The 20,396-nt window shown below is 37.9% G+C and overlaps 1 protein-coding gene across 1 annotated transcript in view; it reads right to left on the bottom strand.

Moving 5' to 3' along the window:
- Nucleotides 1-272: 272 nt before the first annotated feature.
- Nucleotides 273-20,396, bottom strand: part of SLC35F1 (solute carrier family 35 member F1) — a 491,181-nt gene continuing 471,057 nt past the window's right edge. The window contains exon 8 of the mRNA XM_049771361.1: nt 273-1,443. Coding sequence (XP_049627318.1) covers nt 1,219-1,443 — 225 coding nt within the window. The 3' untranslated portion in view covers nt 273-1,218. The remainder of the gene's footprint in view (nt 1,444-20,396) is intronic.

The raw sequence follows: 20,396 nt of genomic DNA, 5'->3' as shown, positions 1-20,396 counted from the left end.
ACTTTGTTGGGAGACCACACCACCAAAGATATTTTGCAACATTGGAAACTTCCATGCTGGTGTGTATTAAAAAATTCTCACATGATAAATAGGCCAGAGGGTCATGGCTTTTTCCATTGCCTTCATTAATTATCATGTTATCAATAAAGAAATCTAAAAAAAGAAAAAAATCTAAAAAAGAAAAATTCAACTTTCATTTTCAACTAGGGATCCAGGAAGGAGCAGAAATATGTTTGTTTTGTTTTTTCTTTGGCCCACACCCGGAGGGACTCGGCTCTGAACTCAGGGATCACTCCTGGCAGTGCTCAGGGGGACCATTTGAGATGCAGGGGACTAAACCCAAGGCAGCCTCATGCAAGGCAAGCACCCTACCCCCTGTATCGCTCCAGCCCCACAGAAAGGTTATTTTAAGTATTTATTACCCTGAACACATATGATATCATTTCCAGGATCTCTAGTAAACTCATTAAGGGAACATTTCTTATTAGAAATAGAACAGTCCTTATTTTATTATTCAGGGACTTGATTAGCATGATCACGTGGCATATTAGAAAGGCAACAGCCTAGAGTAATCAGATTGAAATATAAAAATGCTAAAATGTTTGTTTCATATCTATTCCTAGAATAGAGAATTATATGGTCAGTTGCCCTTCCCCACAAAGGTTAGCACAAAGTTTTTATTGAGCAGGCAATCCAACAGGTAACAGAGGAAACCATTAGCTACCGGGTCCTGAGGACAAGGAAACTTCTCAGCTCCTATGGCATGCAGCACGCATCCAGACTGTGAGGCAGAAAAGAAAAATGGTTCTTAAAAAGGGACTTGCCATAAAAAAGTGGGATTTATGTCAGCCTCATGTAGATCTGGCAATTGTTCCCATCAGGAGTACAAAACATCCTCCTGAAGGTGTAATAACAGTAACAATAATACAAATAATATTAATAATACTTGCTTTTGATTAAAAAAATTTCACAGTAATTGACGTGAGGGGTGGTGGGTGATCAGGATACACACTAGTGAGGCCTTTGTCCACGTCAGGCAAATCAGAGACTGTGCCACCAGAACATTTAGCTCATGCCTTTAACAGGCTTTCAGATTTGCTACCTTGCAGCCCACCTGTGTAAACTACGCCTAAGAAATACCTTTCTCTATGTACAATACAGAGATGATGGGCAAAAACATGGCCACTGAGGAGTCCTCAGTGGCAGGGAGGGCCTCATCTAGGCCACACGCACGTGAGGCTCCTCTTCCGTCTCCTGGCCCAGGCTGGTGTAGGTCACTGAAGGCTCCACCTGGGCTGTAGTTGGTAAGTCCACAACAGGTCCTGAAGAGTTGCGGAACTGCTTGTATACTCGAGGGTCCTGGGCTATGTATGTGGAAGTGGAGGAGTAGAGCACCAACCCGATGAGAATGGTGAAGAAGGACAGGAGATAAAGTCCTGAAAACTAAAAAGCACAAAAGCAAAGTCATTGAACAGTCAGAGCAGAATCACTTAGGCATTAATGAGGCTCAGAAAGGAAAGCAGAGCTGCTTCCTCTGGAACCAGCAGTTTGATGAGTCACCAGTGCATTTGATGCAAAGTGAATGTTCTCTTCCTAAACTGTCTTGGTCTTATTGATTCTCTTTATCTTTTTTCCTCCCCTGTGGCTTCCACAGAGGAACACTTAGCTAATTGTCCCTGAAATGCCAGTCTGAGTACCTGATGTAAGAGAGCTAGTTAAACACAAATTAAAATACATCAAGTTAAAAGCAAAAAAAACCCCTCTAATCTTACTCAAGCAAGGAATGGCTGTTTGTGACTTCATTAAACCCAGAAGAAATATAGATATTCCATTTAAGTTGATAATGAAGCCATAAACATCCAATTCTGCCCTGACACAACTAACTACATTGCATATTCTCTTTTCACCTCAAACCAATTCTGATACTATTTAGTTCCCAGAAGGAATTATTATTATTATTATTATTATTATTATTATTATTATTATTATTATTATTTGGTTTTTGGGCCACACACGGTAATGCGCAGGGATTACTCCTGGCTATGCGCTCAGAAGTCGCTCCTGGCTTGGGGGACCATATGGGATGCCAGGGGATCTAATAGCAGTCCGTCCTAGGCTAGCTTTGGCAAGGCAGACACCTTACCTCTAGTGCCACTGCGCTGGCCCCAGGAATTATTTTGACCTCAGTAATTATCTTTGTAGGATTCGCTTATTTTTGGATGAAAAACATTGTGTGAGGGCCCATTTGGGCCCCACCAATCTAAAAACGAAACCCAACAAGGATGTACATGGGCATTCTACTTTCTAAACTACTTGCTTGACAGTATGTCTTCAGAGACACCTAACCACCAAACCACCTTACTACCAAAAACTATATAAAAACTATAAGTTTGGAAGCCAAAAATTCTAAGGTCTTCTTGGAATCAGGCAGGCAGCAATTCCTGCCCTTTTATCCTTCCAGAAGTCCTGGAAGCCACACACACACACACACACACACACACACACACACACACACACACACACACACACACACACAGCCTCTGCCATATTAACTAATTTTCTCAGCTCCACTAGAACTCTTGGAGCATATTGCTGCATATACAGCCATTCAACACCTCCAAATTACTCAATACTAATGCTCCAGGAGGAACACACTAAATAAGAGGTGAATGTAGTGCTAAGTTCAACACACAAAAGAATAACATGAGATGTTTAACCAGTGATAAACAGCTTAGTAAAACTGCGTACCATTGATTAATGACTCCATTGTAAGTTATAAAATTTTCCTAAAATTTCTGTTAGTAATTGTTCCCAATAATTCCATTATACTTAATTGTACAAAGCAATATATAATAAATTATTTTGGAACCTTGAATGCCAGAAACAATTGTACTATGAACAACTTTGTAGCCATGATGCTTAAATAAGGTAATAAAAAAATTAAAAATACAGTACTCATAAGGAAAAAAGCAATCATGAGTGTTTCCATTTTTATTGCTGCATCCATCCATCCATTCATTCACTCATTAATTCCTTCAATGGTTTATTTCTATCTATCTATCTACCTATCTATCTATCTATCTACCTATCTATCTATCTATCTATCTATCTATCTATCTATCTATCTATCCATCCATCCATCTATCATCTACCTATCTATCTATCTATCTATCTATCTATCTATCTATCTATCTATCTATCTATCTATCTATCTATCCATCCATCCATCCATCCATCTATGTATCTATCTATCAGCTATCTATCTCTATCTATCATCTATATACCTACCTACCTATCTACCTATTCTGGAAAAAGAAATGCAAATGAAGCGCGTGGTCTTTACTATTAAAGACTTAATAATCCTAGTGGACAGAGGTACACAAATAAAAACAATATAACACTTCACAGAGCATGCCAATGTTCATTTTAGCCTTTATTGTTTCAGCCTTGACTTTATCATGCATTTAGAGCAAAAAGAAGATAAATTTAATTTTGTCTTTTTTTTTGGGGGGGGCGCACACCCGGCATTGCTCAGGGGTTACTCCTGGCTGTCTGCTCAGAAATAGCTCCTGGCAGGCACGGGGGACCATATGGGACACCGGGATTTGAACCAATCACCTTTGGTCCTGAATTGACTGCTTGCAAGGCAAACACCACTGTGCTATCTCTCCGGGCCCTAATTTTGTCTTTTTATTTTGGACAAAAAAACTTGTAAGATAAAGAGAAAAATTTTAATTAATTTTTTAATTTTTTTTCAAAAATATTTGTAGTTGGGTTTTAGTTATATAAAAAAAAACCCACACCCCTTCACCAGTGCAACATTCTCACTATCAATGCCCTCCATCTCCCTCTTCCCCCACCCCCTAAAAAGAGAAATTAATTGACAGAAAGAAAACAGGAAAGAGCCAGGGGAGTTATATAGCAAATTGCAAGATTATGATAAAAAGTTAAAAATATGGCTATATTTAGTTCTTCAAAAATAGGAAGGGCAGTGGGTGGTTGAAATGTGTAAAAGAGATCAAAAGGTAGATTTCTAGTTATAAAATAAGCCATTATAAAATAAGTCATGTACAGCATGTAGAGTACAGTTAATACTACATTATATCTATGAAGAGAGCTGAGAAAAGATCTTAATATTCTTATTATAAAAGATGTAACAATATAAAGCTGTTAATGTTAATTAGGATTACTGTGGGGATCATTTCACATATATGCAGATACTTAATCATGTTGAACATCTGAAACTAATAAGTTATCTGTACATTATAATTCAATTTAAAAAATAGGAAAGACAATCTTAATATATAATCATGTAGAAAAGATAACCTTATGGCTAATGATGATGGGTAAGGTTTCTTCCTCCCTTCCCTCATTCCTTTCTCCCTTCTATATAATTCTTACTTCTATACCTATCTTTCTATATTTCCCCTCCTCTTTATTTTCTTCTTTCAGTACAGCTAGTCAAGAAAATAGTTTTCTAATTTTTTCTTAAAGTACTACTCACCTATGCTTAAATTCCTTTAGTCTTCAGATCCAAACCATATGACAATGTGTTTAGTCACATCCAAAGCATATGACAATATGTTTTTAGATGTAAGTATAAATTTGACTCAGCTTGTAAAACTTCACTTAATTGACTTGAAATAATTCTCTTTTTCCAATAAAATTCAATGTCTTTTTGTATGATTCATTAATTTCCTTTTTTTGGTTTTTTTTTTGGGGGGGGCACACCTGTTTGACACTCAGGGGTTACTCCTGGCTAAGTGCTCAGAAATTGCCCCTGGCTTGGGGGACCATATGGGACTCCGGAGGATCGAACCATGGTCCTTCCTTGACTAGCACTTGCAAGGCAGACACCTTACCTCTAGTGCCACCTCACCGGCCCCTCATTAATTTCTTTGTAAAGTGAAATGATAGGTGAAAAAAAAATCACTAACTCAGTACTGTTTTGTATGACCTCAGAAAACCAGTTTATCCCCAAATTTGTTCAAGAGATTTTGTATACAAGAGCTTCATCTTTTACTTGGACCTTTGTCTAAGTAACACTGTTCATAAGTTTATATCATTTTTTAAGTTGTTTATAATGACTCTACTTTTCAAATCTGAAGGCTGAATGCAAGTCTGCGTCTGTTGCAGCAGGTGGAGGCAGAGCTAAAGAATGGTGAAGCTGAAGACTGAATATCATACAGACCACAAACTGGGATTGATCTTAGCCCCAATACTTTTCAGGTGTCATTTTATATCCTTTTAACCTTTCAGATCTAGCTTTCCTTATCAGTAAAGGAGGAATAGTTGTCATGCCTATTAAATAAAGAAGAAATGAGATAAAACATGTAAACACTTCTCTGGGTGCCTATCTTAAAGAGCATTTGACTTGCATTAATTTCATTGTTATTGTTTTGTTGTTACTATCCCAGCAGTATCTTTTAATTAATGATTATATAAGTGTTACACTACTCTCATCCAGTCCTTGAGCTGAGTGAATTTTCATATTGCCCCTTGATTATGGGATTGACTCTTTCTCAGCCACTATCAAGTACAGAGCCTGATTTAGGATAAGACTCTACTTCTACTAAATGTTTACTGTTTACTCCTATTCACATTTATTTTAGATGAACAAAGAAATGAATTTAGTTGTGTATTTTTTGTTGTTGTTTGTTTTAGGGCAACACCGGGTTGGTAGTCATGGGTTACTCCTGGTACTCTGCTCAGAAATCACTCTTGGTAGGTTTGAGGGACCCTATGGAGTGCTAATTAGGCCATGTGTAAGGTAAATGTCCTATCCGCTGTACTATTGCTTTGGCCTCGCAACTATGTAGAAGTTTTAATGAAAGAAACAATATAAAATTGCCTTATCAATGGTGTATTTAAACATTTTGAGGCTTTTAATATAAATAATCCAATTCCATTTATGTAAAATATAAACTTATTGAAAGAGAAGTCAGGGGGTCAGATCGAGATAGCACAGCGGCAGGGCATTTGCTTTGCAAGCATTCAGCCCCAGACAGATTCCAGTTTGATTCTCGGCTTCCCCAATGATGCCTTAGAGCCTGCCAGGAGTGATTTCTGAGTGCAGAGCCAGGAATAAACCCTGAGCAACACCGAGTGTGGCCCCAAAACAAAACAAAGAGTTGATAGAGATAGTTTTCTCTAATACAAAAACCTAAAGAGAGAGAGATCAGCAAAAAATATGATTAATCTGGATAAATATTGGATAAATTATAGTTAAAATGTTCGATATTTTATAAAAGGAAAGTTTTTATAATAGCTCTTAAAGAAGGCAAAAAGAACATATCAGTGGAGGTGCAGGAGTACCTAACAGGATGGCCTCCATTCTGATGCTCTCCTAGTTCTAATAGAGTATAAAACAAACTGAATTTCTGTCTATTTTTAAGTGCTTAATTTATAAATTGTAAAGAAACACACATTTATAGTTTAGTAAAGGGGAAACTGAGGTTGCTCTAAACCTCAGGAGGATGACTTCAGACATTTCTAAGTAAAGTATGAGCAAGTTGCTAGTAGAGGCTTGCTGTCCTCACATAGAAACAGGATCTTGCTGTCTGAAACTGTCCTAAAGTATACTTTATAGATCTTTCCCCAGCTAACCAAGTCCATCTGAAAATTCTGTAGGGTTCAATGCTTTTACCCTCATTATATTTAACTTACAGCTTTAAGAAGCTGAACGAGGATACAACCCTGATTAATACAACCCCAAAGCACATCTTTTACTTTGCTACTGTTTTATTCTATCTTGATGGTCTCTTTGCTAACAAGATAGGAAAGTACTTGTGGTACAAAATGAGAAAGCCTATGGCCTAGTAATATACCTGGAATATAAGCTATTGTTCAGAGAGGGTAACATAGAAGAATGCTGATAATGCTCTAAAACAATGCTTTATAACAACCAACTAAGATGAATACCTAGCTGTTAGTTTAAAATCAGTATGGTCACTATTTCACTCAGTATTCTTTAATCACCAATCCATGGGTGACAGTTCAAAGAAGCTGAAACACATGCTTTGTAAGTTCAATTCCAGCATCTCAATACTTCCTAAAGCACTGCCAAGAGCAACACCTGAGCCACAAGCTGGGAATTTCTCCTGAGCATTGCTAAGTATAGACCCCAAATCAAATCGAACAAGTACATTTACAAATATATAAACTATAATATATATATAAATGCTGATAGCTTTCTTTTTATAATTTGATTAAAAATCATATCATGGATGGGGCTGAACCAGTGGCGCAAGCAGTAGATTGTTTGCCTTGAACGCAGCTGACCTAGGACGAACCGCAGTTCTATCCCCCAGTGTCTCATAATGTCACCCAAGCCAGGAGCAATTTCTGAGAGCATAGCCAGGAGTAAGCTCTGAGTGTCACCGAGTGTGGCCCAAAATCCAAAAACAAACAAAAAATATTCATGGAGAAGAGCATGGGTAATGCTCAGAGAAGTTGCAGGATAATGTGACTCTGGAAAAGTTCTACTGTTTCTGAATGTATTTTACCAATTGTTCTATATGGTGGGCCTGGTTCTCCCTTCTAAATTAGGGCATGCTAGCAGAGGCCTTTTATTATGTGACTTTTATATAACATGGCTTTTATATGGTTTCTTGACAATGTATTCTGGTTGTGTTTACTAAATTGGTGTACTAATGATCAGAATCAATTTTTATTTAATAGATAATGAAAAATTAAAGAATATTTTTTCTTAAGGAGCTATATAGTAGTTTTATCTGTAGACAAAACAAGGATTTAAGGACAACAAAGAAACCGTGTCATCTTTTGTGAGAGATAAAGGAAATACCTAGAAAAGAGTATCCCATGAGGCTTCACAGGAAGGTAGGAAACATAAAAGAGCTTTGGGTAAAACCCTATAGTTACTTTACCACATGACCCAGTGAAATTGCCATGTGGCTTTTATCCCTCAAGCAGAAAAATTTTGAAAAGATATATACACACTTATGTTCTTTACTGCACTTAGTACAATAGCCAAGATATGAAACAACCCAATGTTCAACTACTGACAAATGAATTAAGACATTGGGGTGTATATATGAATACACACATGTTGGGATCCTATGCAGATTTAAGAAAGAATAAAATCATGCAATTGGCAACAACATAGAAGGAAACAGAGGATGTCATGCTGAGTGATGCCAATCAGAAAGAAAGAGATAGATACAAAATTATGTCTCTCATATGTGGGACTTAAAGATATTAATAAAGATAATAAAGGGCTAAAGGCAAGTAAACAGGAGAACTGATACAATTGAGTTGATAGGGTGGGGTTGACAGAAAAAACTATTGGAGTCTTTGTGAAAGAAACAGGTACACTGGTGATGGATGTGGTATTGGAACTGTGTGCATGAGAAATTGTTATTAATAGTATTGTAAACCACAGATTCTCAAAATTTTTGTTTTAATCCTGGATTTATCTGAGTAAACAAGATGACTGTAGATTTAGATCTAATTTTGAAAGTCAAGGAAACCTAAAAGAAGCATAGCTGCAAGAAGAAAGAAAGTAAAGTCAAATTAGAAATTAAAAACCTGGGGCTGGAGAGATAGCATGGAGATAAAGCATTTGCCTTGCATACAGAAGGACGATAGTTTGAATCCCGGCATCCCATATGGTCCCCTGCCAGGAACAATTTCTGAGCATAGAGCCAAGAGTGATCCCTGAGTGCTGCTGTGTCCCCCCCCCCAAAAAAAAAACCAACAAAAGGAAATTAAAAACCTATAGTCAAAGAAAAATTTTCACTAGCTCAGAGGAAAGTGACTGAGGAGCTGGATAACAAAAATATATATTGTAATGTAAACCAAGTAAGCATGTATTCTCTTTTGTTTTTTTCCCTTTTGTATGTCCACGTATGTATGTATATGCACATACACACATCTACAGATTGCTTTTGCTAACCTAATGTTATCTGACTACTGAGCTTTTCTTGGAAAAGATGAGTAAACTAAATAAGACTGGTCCAGAAGACTTCTTATGCAGGATAGGTGAATGCTTTGTCTATGATAATTTTGAGGATGTAACACAAAATATTCTTGTACATAGTTCAAAGATGATGTCAGTATTGCTAGAACTTAAAAAAGACACTCCACCTTAGCCTAGTAGCCTAGGTTTTGTTGGATTTGAGCCTGGACTTGCAAGAGCTACACTGGAAACATGGTACTGGTGAATTGAAATTGATTCTTGTGTTGCATAAAAACGATATTCAGAAATGAACCTAAGGTTAATTTTAGGTTATTAGACATGACTTTTCATGTCTATTTCAAGAATAAAAAGCTAACTAATAACAATAATAATTTGCTTTTCAGTTGTTAAATCCTATTTTTAAATATGTACAAATGTAATTAAATTTATAATTAAAAAATAAACATTTCAAAATATCTGGGAGGGAAGATTTTGAGAAATTCTCTTAGATTTGTCTCAGAAGTCAACACAATTATGGATAACTGGGCAATTATAACTGGTTTTTTTCCAGGTTAAAAGTACAGAATACTAAATGTGAGTTTCAAGAGCTGGTAGCAGTGGATAAAATGCTTGCCTTGAATACAGTCAACCTTGAACTGATCCCAGGAACAGGGTACAACCCCATGAGTATTGTCAGGAGTGATCCTAAGCACAGAGCTGAGTTAGCCCTGACCACACCTAGATGTGGCTCCAAAATGAAAACACAGAAACAAAAAGAACAAAAACGACTGTGAAGAATGTTCATGCAGACATTTTAATTTGGAAATTTCAAGAACAAGCCATGCATGGGAATAAATGGACTTTTAATTAAATTTGTGAGAACTGTTCTGAATATTTTGCGATGAAAAACAAAGTGTCCTCTTTCCCATAGTTCTAAACTCTGGTATAAAGTACACCAATGAAGAGAAATGAACTGGTCTATCTAGCCATGATTTTTAGAAATAAATAGTAATAAATAAGTCTAAAGTTTGGAGGTACTAGGTAACAGGGTAGCTTAAAGATTTATTGTAAATAGGAAGTACAAAATTCCATTCATGTGGATTAATTATAATTAGATATAATGCACTGATAGTAGTATATTTCTGCCCAAGTATTTTGGCCAGATAAAAGTACATTTAACAGGGAATGCCATGACTCTTAAACCCCACTATATATGTAGATTGCAGCAACAATTGTGCATGGGTAGCAGGTGCTCTATGTTAAGTCCTCAGTGGGAGAGAGGAGACATACCAGTGGAAACCGTACCTCTCTGGCAGCCTGATGTCCCTTGGGACTTGCACATGTAGAGCTTGGGACTTGACCTTTGGGAAGCAGCACACAAGGAAGCTGGCTATTGCTGGCACACTGCAAGACAGGCCTGCTTGGGATCCTGTCACAAAGGCTCTGCCTGCTCCTGATGTATGGCTGCTGGGAAGGAGCCAGTGGCTATATCAGGCCAAGGAAACTAGACAGACCTGGCTCCAAAGAAAAGCCAACATAAACAAGTTGATGCTTTACCTCTATTTTGGCTCTGCACTAAACAAACAAGATTATTTATATTATTATTAAGGATGTAAAAATGTAAATGTTCAGCATCTGAGTTAACTGAACTAGAAACAGATTTTCTGGAAAAGCTGGAGCTGTTCTTTCAAATTCTTTGGAACTGTATGATTATTGGTATTTCTTTTTGTCTCCTCTCATTTATTTTGGTTCTCTTTTACCTCATTTATTTTCTTTTTAAAGAAAATTATGGATAAATATCTATAGTCAAATATTAAAATATTCCTTTCTAGGCCATATCAGGGGACTGTTCAAATGTGACATAGCATACTCACCTGACAAGTACTGACATCAGTTGTCTTAAGTGGTCAAGAATACTGACTCCACTTTTACCTGCATCTTTTTCCACTTTGGAGAGAGCCAACAATCCCCAATTCACACTAATCGAACAGAAATGAATGAGCACCTCAGGCAACATGCCAAATCATCTTTAAATACTTGAAAAATGATTTATGCTCCAGGTATCTAATTATCTAAAAAAGCAGCAGCATCCAAAGTATTTGTCTTCCTGGGTCCTGATATGGTCACTTTGGAAAGGCTGTGGTTTCCCCACCCACTGAAAACCAAGTTCAGATCATGAGGCATTCTGTTGATTTGCAAAAATAATTCATCTGGCAGTATAATTTGTGCAGCCAATCATGTTTAATGGCAGTAAGGACTCTTTTACAGGCAAAAATCTTATCCTCTGGGTAATTTCACACATGAGTACAGCACCAGGGAGCTAAAAATGGATTTCTGACATTATCTTGTAGATGACAAACACGTTTGCTTAGTTTGATGAAATGATAGAAAGGATATGAAGATGCATCTATTCTCTACCATACATCAAAAAGAGGATCACATAAGCCAAAGTACAAGTGTAACAGACGGGACCCACTCTGTGGGTGTAGTAGTTAATTATAGGATCAGTTTCAACAGAGGCCATGAGACAGTTATTTTGTGTCACCCTCCCATGTGTTCATCCTCTCATCACTAGTCTAAAAGAAATTGCACTTGTGAGGGAAGCACATGGAACAGTCCCACATTTGGACTCTTGTATCACTAGATGTCTGTTTTATCCTCTACATAGACAGAAGTTGCAAACTGGGCTGGGGTAATTTTGCAAGACTGAATTTGAAAGCCAGTGAAAGGTACTTAGTTTATAGAAGCCTAGCACAGTACCTCAGTGTATCTCACTTGAATTCATCTCTTCCACTAGTCATCACCTGTATTAGCCACAATGGTCCACTAGCAAAGTTTTTACTAGCAATCACTTCAGCCTAATACTCTATAAATCTAAGTCTTAATCTTAGGGCAAGAACAAACAGCTCAGTATGTTGAGTGATTGCACTGCTTGCAGGAGGTCAAGATTTAATCTCCAAAAATGCATAGTCTCCTGAGCAAATCAGCAATGATGCCCACCATCCCCACCCCCCACAACACTCCAGTAGAGAGAATGGGTAGCCCCCAAACACCAGATGTGGCAAAATAACCACCTTAACAAATGTAATCCCAAAGAGAGGAGCATTTCCACTTAGAGACACAATGATTTCACAACTGCTACTATATCCACCGGGTTCCTCATGACTTAAATATAAGCAAAGAAGGGAGTTCTTGTCCCTTTGCTGATTGGGGTGTTTGACTGGTTACCAAGAGCAAAAGGGACTGTTATTTTTCATTTATATTATCTTATGTCATTAAAAACTCTGCCCCTTACAGATGTGTAGAGTACTGTGACAACATCTTGAAGCTGAGGAAGCCAGAGAAGTGGATAGGGTATGCACTTAAGATTCTATCTTGTATTGATAGCTGACAATATGCCCAGATACTGTTATCCTCCACCACTGCCCTTCAACATACTAATTTTTTGTTTAATTACATTTAAATGTATTAATTCTTGTTCTATTTTCTTTCTTTTCTTTTCTTTTCTTTTTACCCTGGGACCCTTTGTTTCTATTTTCAATAAGGAAAATTTAATGGCAATCCATGTCCTTATTACATATGCGACTCAACTTTAATCAACATATTTTGTTACAATTTTAATAAAGTATTAATTAAAGTGAAACTCATTTCTTTTCAATTCGCAAAAATAAATAAGCATCAAGAAATATCATGGTGGGCCCGGAGAGATAGCACAGCGGCATTTGCCTTGCAAGCAGTCGATTCAGGACCAAAGGTGGTTGGTTCGAATCCCAGTGTTCCATATGGTCCCCCGTGCCTGCCAGGAGCTATTTCTGAGCAGACAGCCAGGAGTAACTCCTGAGCAACGCCGGGTGTGCCCCCCCCTAAAAGAAATATCATGGCAATGGGAGAGGGAATCCCTTGACATGATGAAAAATGAGTTTTCTTGCAACATATTAGATTTCTTTATTTCCTTTTCTCACAGGTATCTGGAGATGGTCAAATGCAATAAGAAGATGAATAAAATTTATGATAAAGAATATCAAGATATGGTAACTGTCAAGAAAGAAATCATATCATGATTTTAATGGCTAATCATTTTTTCCTAAGTAAGTAATTTGATACCTGACAAATAACTGTCACCTTTTCATAAATAGCCTTCACCACTGAATTTTTAGAGTGTTTCAAGAGAGGCCTTTGCTTCATTCATCTCTGTAAGTTATGACTTCGATATCCCTTTCCTTTCACAGGTTAACTCAGGGCATCTACTTTGTACCCACTCACTCCTTTATGTAAAATGAAAACCAACAAAAGATATTTTGCTTATTGTATGCATATTACAAATTTCTTTATGAAATATGGCCTGAGAGATCACCATGTACTCAGAGCAAGTACTATACTTATTTGAAAATCAGTCTAGAAAACAAGACTCTGCAGGTGAACTGCCAAGACATTTGTAACATTTATGTATAACTTTTAGAGTTTAATGTCACACTGAAGAAGAAATGAGGAACTTTTTTGGTGCTGAAGACATGATAAAATTCTCAAAGACAGAGTGTCCATCAGGCATTAGTAAACAAACAAATGTGGTGCCTGTTTTTTCAAAAATAAAATTTTATTGGAAGATAGTAATGTTATGATAGTTGAACTATTGTGATGGATTGACCATCAAGGCCTAATATATTATAATCTAGTCTTTTACAGAATGGTTTGTTGACTCTAGTTACAGATATCTACAAATAGTGACACAGAGGCATTCATAGTAAATAGTTTATGATAATGACTCATTTTATAATTTTATTATTAGATTATGTAAGATTATTGGTGGCATTTGCCTCTAAATAAAATACATTCATTAGCATAATTTCTAATTTAACTTGAGTAGCAGTCTTCTCTTCTAGAAATGATGATATATGGTTTAGCAGAATGTTGCCTATAAGCAACAATGAACAATTTCTTGAGAAATTGTACGAGTAGAATTCTATGTAAATTATAGAGAAATAACATTTGAAAAAATTAAGATAAATTAAAAAAAAAGAATGTTTTTAATTTCCAAGTTTCCTTGAACTGTTCCCTCTGCAAGATGAAGCTCTCAGTTCCAGCAAAGAATCCAGTGAATTCATTTTAATTCTGAATCTTTTACTTTTCAGATGGTTTTATTAACTTGAAATCAACCCACATTAAAATTCTATTTTTAAAGTGAAAATCTTTAGAAAATATCAACTTAAAAATAAGAGTATATAACCTTTATTTTTTCTTATCGTGATAAGTCTTTCATTGACTTCTCAGAGTCTGGTTGAGAGTCTTTTGTTTGTATTTTGGTGTGGTGCTCCTACTATCCCACAATCAGTGCTTAGGGGCCACTCCCAGTGATGCTAAGGAGACTGGATGTTGCTATATATGGGTCTCCTACAGTCCAAGAATGTCCTTCTCTTTGCTGAACTCTTTCTGTACTTGGTCACAATTTTGTTCCATTTTTCAATGGCTGAGATTCATATTTATATTTCTATTTCGAAAAGATGCAGATTTATATATTTTTGAGCTGAAAGGAACTTTAATGTTTTTTGATTGTAAAAAATATGTTTGGGTGGGGAAATAACACAGGAGTCAGAGTGACATGCTTGTACTTGGAATACTGGTTCATTTTCCAACTGAACATCACCAGCTGTTGTTCTGGAGGTCCTGACTGCTACAGAGCAAGAGCTGCAACACATCCCTAAGATAAAGTATTGAAATGTCTGACTCTATTTGCAAATATTTCCAAGACACGCCTTTTATTCCTTGATCACTGATTGGGAATTCTATCTCCCCCAAAATAAATAGAATTGTGAAAAATATTGATCTAGTATTTTAGAAATTCATACTTTAACTCACATTAAAATGTAAATAATATAAGATATAGACAGTAAAGATATCATATTTGATAATGCCATTATTTATTGAGTGCTCACTTGCCATATACTGCTGTAAGATAGTTATAGACATTAATTCATTTAATCATCACATTTAATCTTATAAACGGATACTATTAAGACCATCATTCTGCTGATGTAAAATCTAGGTTGAGAGATGCTAGTGACTTTTACACAGGCTATAAAACTGATAGCATTAGAGATTCTGGTATAAAATTTAGAAGGCTGTTATAGTAACAAAGAAAACTGGATTTCTTTTTCTCTTTTGCATTCACCTCTGACATTTCCCATCTCTTTGACAATATAAGCAATAAATTAGTATTGGTAGTACCTTAGATTTGTCACCAATAAAATTCACCTTTATATTTATATCATGAAGGCGATACAGGCTCTTCAAATACTGCTTATATATGTCTGCCTGGAAATGACAGTAGGTATTAGATATGCTTCTAGATTTTGTGATTTGTATTTTACTATTCATCACATCTAAAATATTTTAACTATATTTTAGTATGATCCACTTGCTTTGTAATACTGTGCATTTTATGTTAGACATTTTAAAATAGCATTAAAGAATTTGTAGATGTCACCAGATTGCTAAGGGATCCCAAGAGGTAAGAAAGTTATGTAACTCTTTGTAAGGCTTGAGTTGAAATTGCCATACATGTGGCTTGACTCTAGAAGCAGGCCTGCTACTTATTCTGTCTAGTCTTAGATTTGTGTTCATGCTTTTGTGACTGAAATATCAAATATTTATTCAGCATGAAGAAACTGACTAAAATGATAGCTAGATAAATTCAGGTAAAAGTCAGGAAAATATTTTCAGTTACAGAAATCCATGTTCACTTTCTTATAGTCTCAAGGCAGCAAAGCGTGTATAGCTGTTATTTGGAGGTTTGTGGTAAATTATGAAACCTTAAAGGCCAAGAAGCTACATCCCTGAAAGTGAGGCAGTTCATAGATTAAGATGAATAAGTGAGTAAAGGCATTTAAATTCACAAACATACACACACACACACACACACACACACACACACACACACGATACCTCACCTCTGTGCTCATTAAAAAATACACTAACATATTTATTTATAAATCTATTCACTCATACTAGAAGATAGCTCAATGGACAAGTGTTTATGCTTTGCATGTGGGAACCCTGGGTTCAGTCCTCCACATCCCATGGTCTCCTCAACATGATAGAGAGCAACACAAAGTACTGTGTCAGGAGTAATCCCCAAATGTCACCAACTTTGATCTTAAAGCATACAAAAACATTCAAATAACACGAAAGACTGACTAAAGTTAAAGAGAAAATTTCAAAACAATGTTCAAAACAAACAAATAAATAAAACCTAAGTCCAATATTCTAAACTTGTGAGAAAAAGGAATTTATCCTTTATATTTTATATTTGGTTTTGAGGCCACAGTTGATGTTTGTGGGCTACTAAGAGCACAGTGCTAGGGAGTGATTCTAGGTTCTTCTCGGGAACTATAGGGGTGCCAGGTATTGGACCTGGACCTATCAAGTGAAAATCAATTGCTCCAAAAGTCCTTTGAATTATCTCCCTGGTGTAGGAAATTTATCCCTTGAATACAATGTCTTCAAGGAAGAAAGGAATTAGAAAATGAACCTTTATGAAGACTTGTAGACAGAGTAATTTGATGGTACTTTGGCTACAAATAAAATGTCTGCTCTTCAAGGTGCTTGAGAAGCTTCTGCTGAGATATATTATCTAGAAGTCAACAAATAGCATTGTGCATGGCCAAACACTCTTTACACTGTGTGGGCATATGTCTTAAATATCACAAGATTCTGTGCATATGGAAATTAACTATTGAACTTGATAACATAAAAACTGTACAAGTCCCCCCCCCAAAAAAAAACTGTACAAGTCATCTTAAGCTATACCTAAGCTAACTATTGTATGTTTCTATGTGGGCATGAGCACATAGAGAGGAGGACTCCTCCATGAGAGCCAAACCTAAATTGGAAATAACCCATGCCTATAGTATATACTATATACTATATACTATACTATATACTATTTCCTCTCCTTCCTACAGAAATCCGATTATCCCTTCACCCCCAATTCCATCCCGATATCCCACCTTATTAAAACTCTTTCTTTTCTTTTTAATTTTTATTGTGACCAAAGTGCATTACAAATCTTTCACTGTATCATTTATGGTACATAGTGACAATGAATGAGGGCATTCCCACCACCAGTGCTGTCCTCCCTCCACCCCTGTTCCCAGCATGTATTCCATATCTCCCTCCTTTATCCCCCCAGAATGCTAGTGCAACTAGTCTCCACTTTACAGCTTGTTGTAGATTGAGCATCCATTCCACTGTCATTGGAGCTAAAAAGGATAAGAAAAAAGGGAGAAAAAAATTTGGTAACAACTACCAAAAAAAAGAAAGAGAGGAAAAAAATGGAAGAAAAAAGGAAAAAATGCACCTGGCAAATAAAAATAAAAATAAATCACCAAATAATAACCGCAAGAGTGGAAAAGAAAGAGAAAAGTGGAAGAAAAGAGAAGAAAAATAAAATCAAAAACTAACAAATCAAAACAAAACAAGAAAAAGTAGGAGTGCTGGAGTGGCAGGGTTTGGCTTTCCCACCACTTTTTTTTTTTTTTTTTTTTTTTTTGCATAGGCACAGTAAGCATTAGGGAAGAAAGGGAATTCCCATGGCCTAAGAGATTCAGGGTTTCTCCATCCTTGAAGCATACCATCATGGGATGAAACCCTGGCTCCATATATACTCATTACCTCATCCCAAAGGCTTTTTTTGTGGTGCCAGGAAACTTTCCTCTCAGTTGTGTGTAAGAAAATCAAGCCACTGTAGCTAGTGATCTTGGTATTTGCGCAGGTTATAGGTCAGGGTCTAGCATAGAGTCTTTATGGTTCTAGAGATTCCTGTCCATCATTGTTGTTGTGTTCAGTCTTCTGTAACACTTGCTCCCTGTTTTTGTTCAGTCCCTAAGTCGAAGCCTAGTATATTATGGATCCAAAGGTTCTGCTCAGTCTCTGTTGTCCAATTTGGGCCTCTACAATAAGATATCTTGTTGTTGTTGTTGTTGTTGGAGTCCTGGGCTACAGCCTAAGGTAGGGTTTTCCTTATTGGTCCCAAGGTAGGTTCTGTTCAGTCACGGTTGTTCAAAGTCAGTTTTCTGTTGTTGGTGCTCTTATTTTTCACAGTTCAAAGGACGATAACTCTTCTGATTTCCATTTAGTGTTAGGTGATGTGATAGGACAACCTGGTCTTAGGTCAAGTTGTCCTTTCCTCGTTGTCATATCAAAACTGGCACAAGTTGGTGCCAGAGCAGTGTTAGAAATCTCCCAATGGAGCTTCTTAGTTCCTGGTGGTGTTGCCTGGAGCTGTATCAGTTCTACGTCTGGGATCTGGGGTTTGGGATTGGACTAACACTGTCCAATCTCCTGGAGACTGCGTTGTAACCACATGACACATGTTCAGGATGGGAGGCACCCTTCTGCTATAAAAAGTGTGAGTTCTTGTCCCTAGAAGATAAGACCTTGTTTCTGTGTCTATGGTTCCCCCCCTTTTTTTTTACTGTGCCCATACAAAAACGTATGGTGTTATACTGTGTTGCTGATTCTATTCTGGGTAAGGATGACAGGCTGCACACACAGTCTCTGTGTTTGGTTTTGATCTGAGCTTTTATCCCAGTCAAGGCTTTTGTACCAAGCAGCACCAAAAATGGTAAGTATAGATAAAAAAATGTATATATTAAAATAGAACAAATAAATTAAACTGAGTTAAAAAGAAAAGGTATTCAGATAAAACAAGTGGTGGAGGAGGCTACCTGTATATTTAGGAATACACATCTTAAGATGTATTATTATACAGGCATTGAGCTTCCATAGGCAATATAAGACTCCCAATTAGGTCTTTTGATATATTCTTGTGGGAAGTAAAAGCCATGGTACTTTTTGTATCACAGACCTTGGATTTGAGTTTGAGACATGCTTTGTGTCATTACGGAACCCTGTAGTGTCCTTGAGCTGGGGGTTTTGCTGAAGCTGATTCCTGTGTAATGCAACAGTCCACGATTTGGTGGGGGTAAGAGGGGCCATCAAGCATGAGTCAGCAGGCATGCTGGTTGTAATTCTTTGCCAAGGCATGAGAACAGGGACCCAGAGGGTGTCTTTCACTGAGGAGCTGGAAGGTGATCTGTTGGGGCAGGAGGTCGGTCTTGGTGCTTACCGAGTTAGGAACTAAGGGTAAAGAGGGTTAAATTAGGAGAAGATAATGAATCAGGATTGGGAGATGAGGGGGTAGAAGAGACATAGGGGTAGGGGTGAGGCAATACATGATAGGGGCTATATACAATATATATATATATATATATATATATATGAATTGTTTATAGTTTCGGCTTGGAGTCAGTGTGGAAAGTCACGTCCACATAAAGACTGACTTTAAAGATCTATTTGAGTGTTATCATCCAAATCTTTGGCATTCCTAGGAACCGACTAGAATAAAGAACATTTTTTGATAATGCTTTAAAAGTATATTTGTTGCGCAGGTGCATTTGTGCCCACGCAGTTTTGAAAATGAGTGTTACTAAGAAAAGACACTGCTGTAGGGGGTCCAGTATACATAGGAGAGGAGTTTCCCTCCTCCCCCCTCCCCCCAGAGCCCAGTTACCAGACCTGGCCCTGAAGGCCAGTCTGACGTGGGGGGGGGTGTCTCGGTCTCCCGGACCAAATGGTCAGCCCAGGAGGCCTTTGGCCAGCTGTCTGCCCATATTCCCAATAATGCCAGTAGAAGAGGAGCAGGAGTCCTGGTATGTGGTGTCTTCTGGGTCCAGCTGCAGCCTCCCTCTCCAGTTTGAAAGTACATGGGGAGGAGTTTCCATCCTCCCCATCCCCCCAGAGCTCAGTTGCCAGACCTGGCCTTGAAGACCAGCCTGGCATGGGGGGAGTCTCAGTCTCCTGGACTAAGTGGTCAGCCCAGGAGGCTTTTGGCCAGCTGTCTTCCCAGATTCCCAGCCATGCCATAGAAGAGGAGCATGAGTCCTGGTATGTGGGGTCTTCTGGGTCCAGCTGCAGCCTCCCTCTCCAGTTGGAAAATACATAGAGGAGGGGGTTCCCTCCTCCCCATCCCGCAGAGCCCAGTTGCCAGACCTGGCCCTGAAGGTCAGTCTGACATGGGGGGATCTCAGTCTCCTGGAACAAGTGGTCAGCCCAGGAGGCCTTTGGCCAGCTGTCTGCCCAGATTCCCAGCCATGCCAGTATAAAAGGAACAGGAATCCTGGCATGTGGGGTCTTCTGGGTCCAGCTGCAGCCTCCCTCTCCAGTTTGAAAGTACATGGGGGAGGAGGGAAACTCCCAGAGCTCAGTTGCCAGACTTGGCCTTGAAGACCAGCCTAGCGTGGGGGGTGGGGTCTCGGTATCCTGGACTAAGTGGTCAACCCAGGAGGCTTTTGGCCAGCTCTCCAGACCTGGCCCTAAAGGCCAGTCTGACATGGGGGGATCTCGGTCACCTGGACCAAGTGGTCAGCCCAGGAAGCCTTTGGCCAGCTGTCTGCCCAGATTCCTAGCCATGCCAGTAGAAGAG

The sequence above is a fragment of the Suncus etruscus genome, chromosome 4 (assembly GCF_024139225.1).
Source record: "Suncus etruscus isolate mSunEtr1 chromosome 4, mSunEtr1.pri.cur, whole genome shotgun sequence".
NCBI lineage: Eukaryota > Metazoa > Chordata > Mammalia > Eulipotyphla > Soricidae > Suncus > Suncus etruscus.
This window is presented reverse-complemented; position numbering and strand designations above follow the sequence as displayed.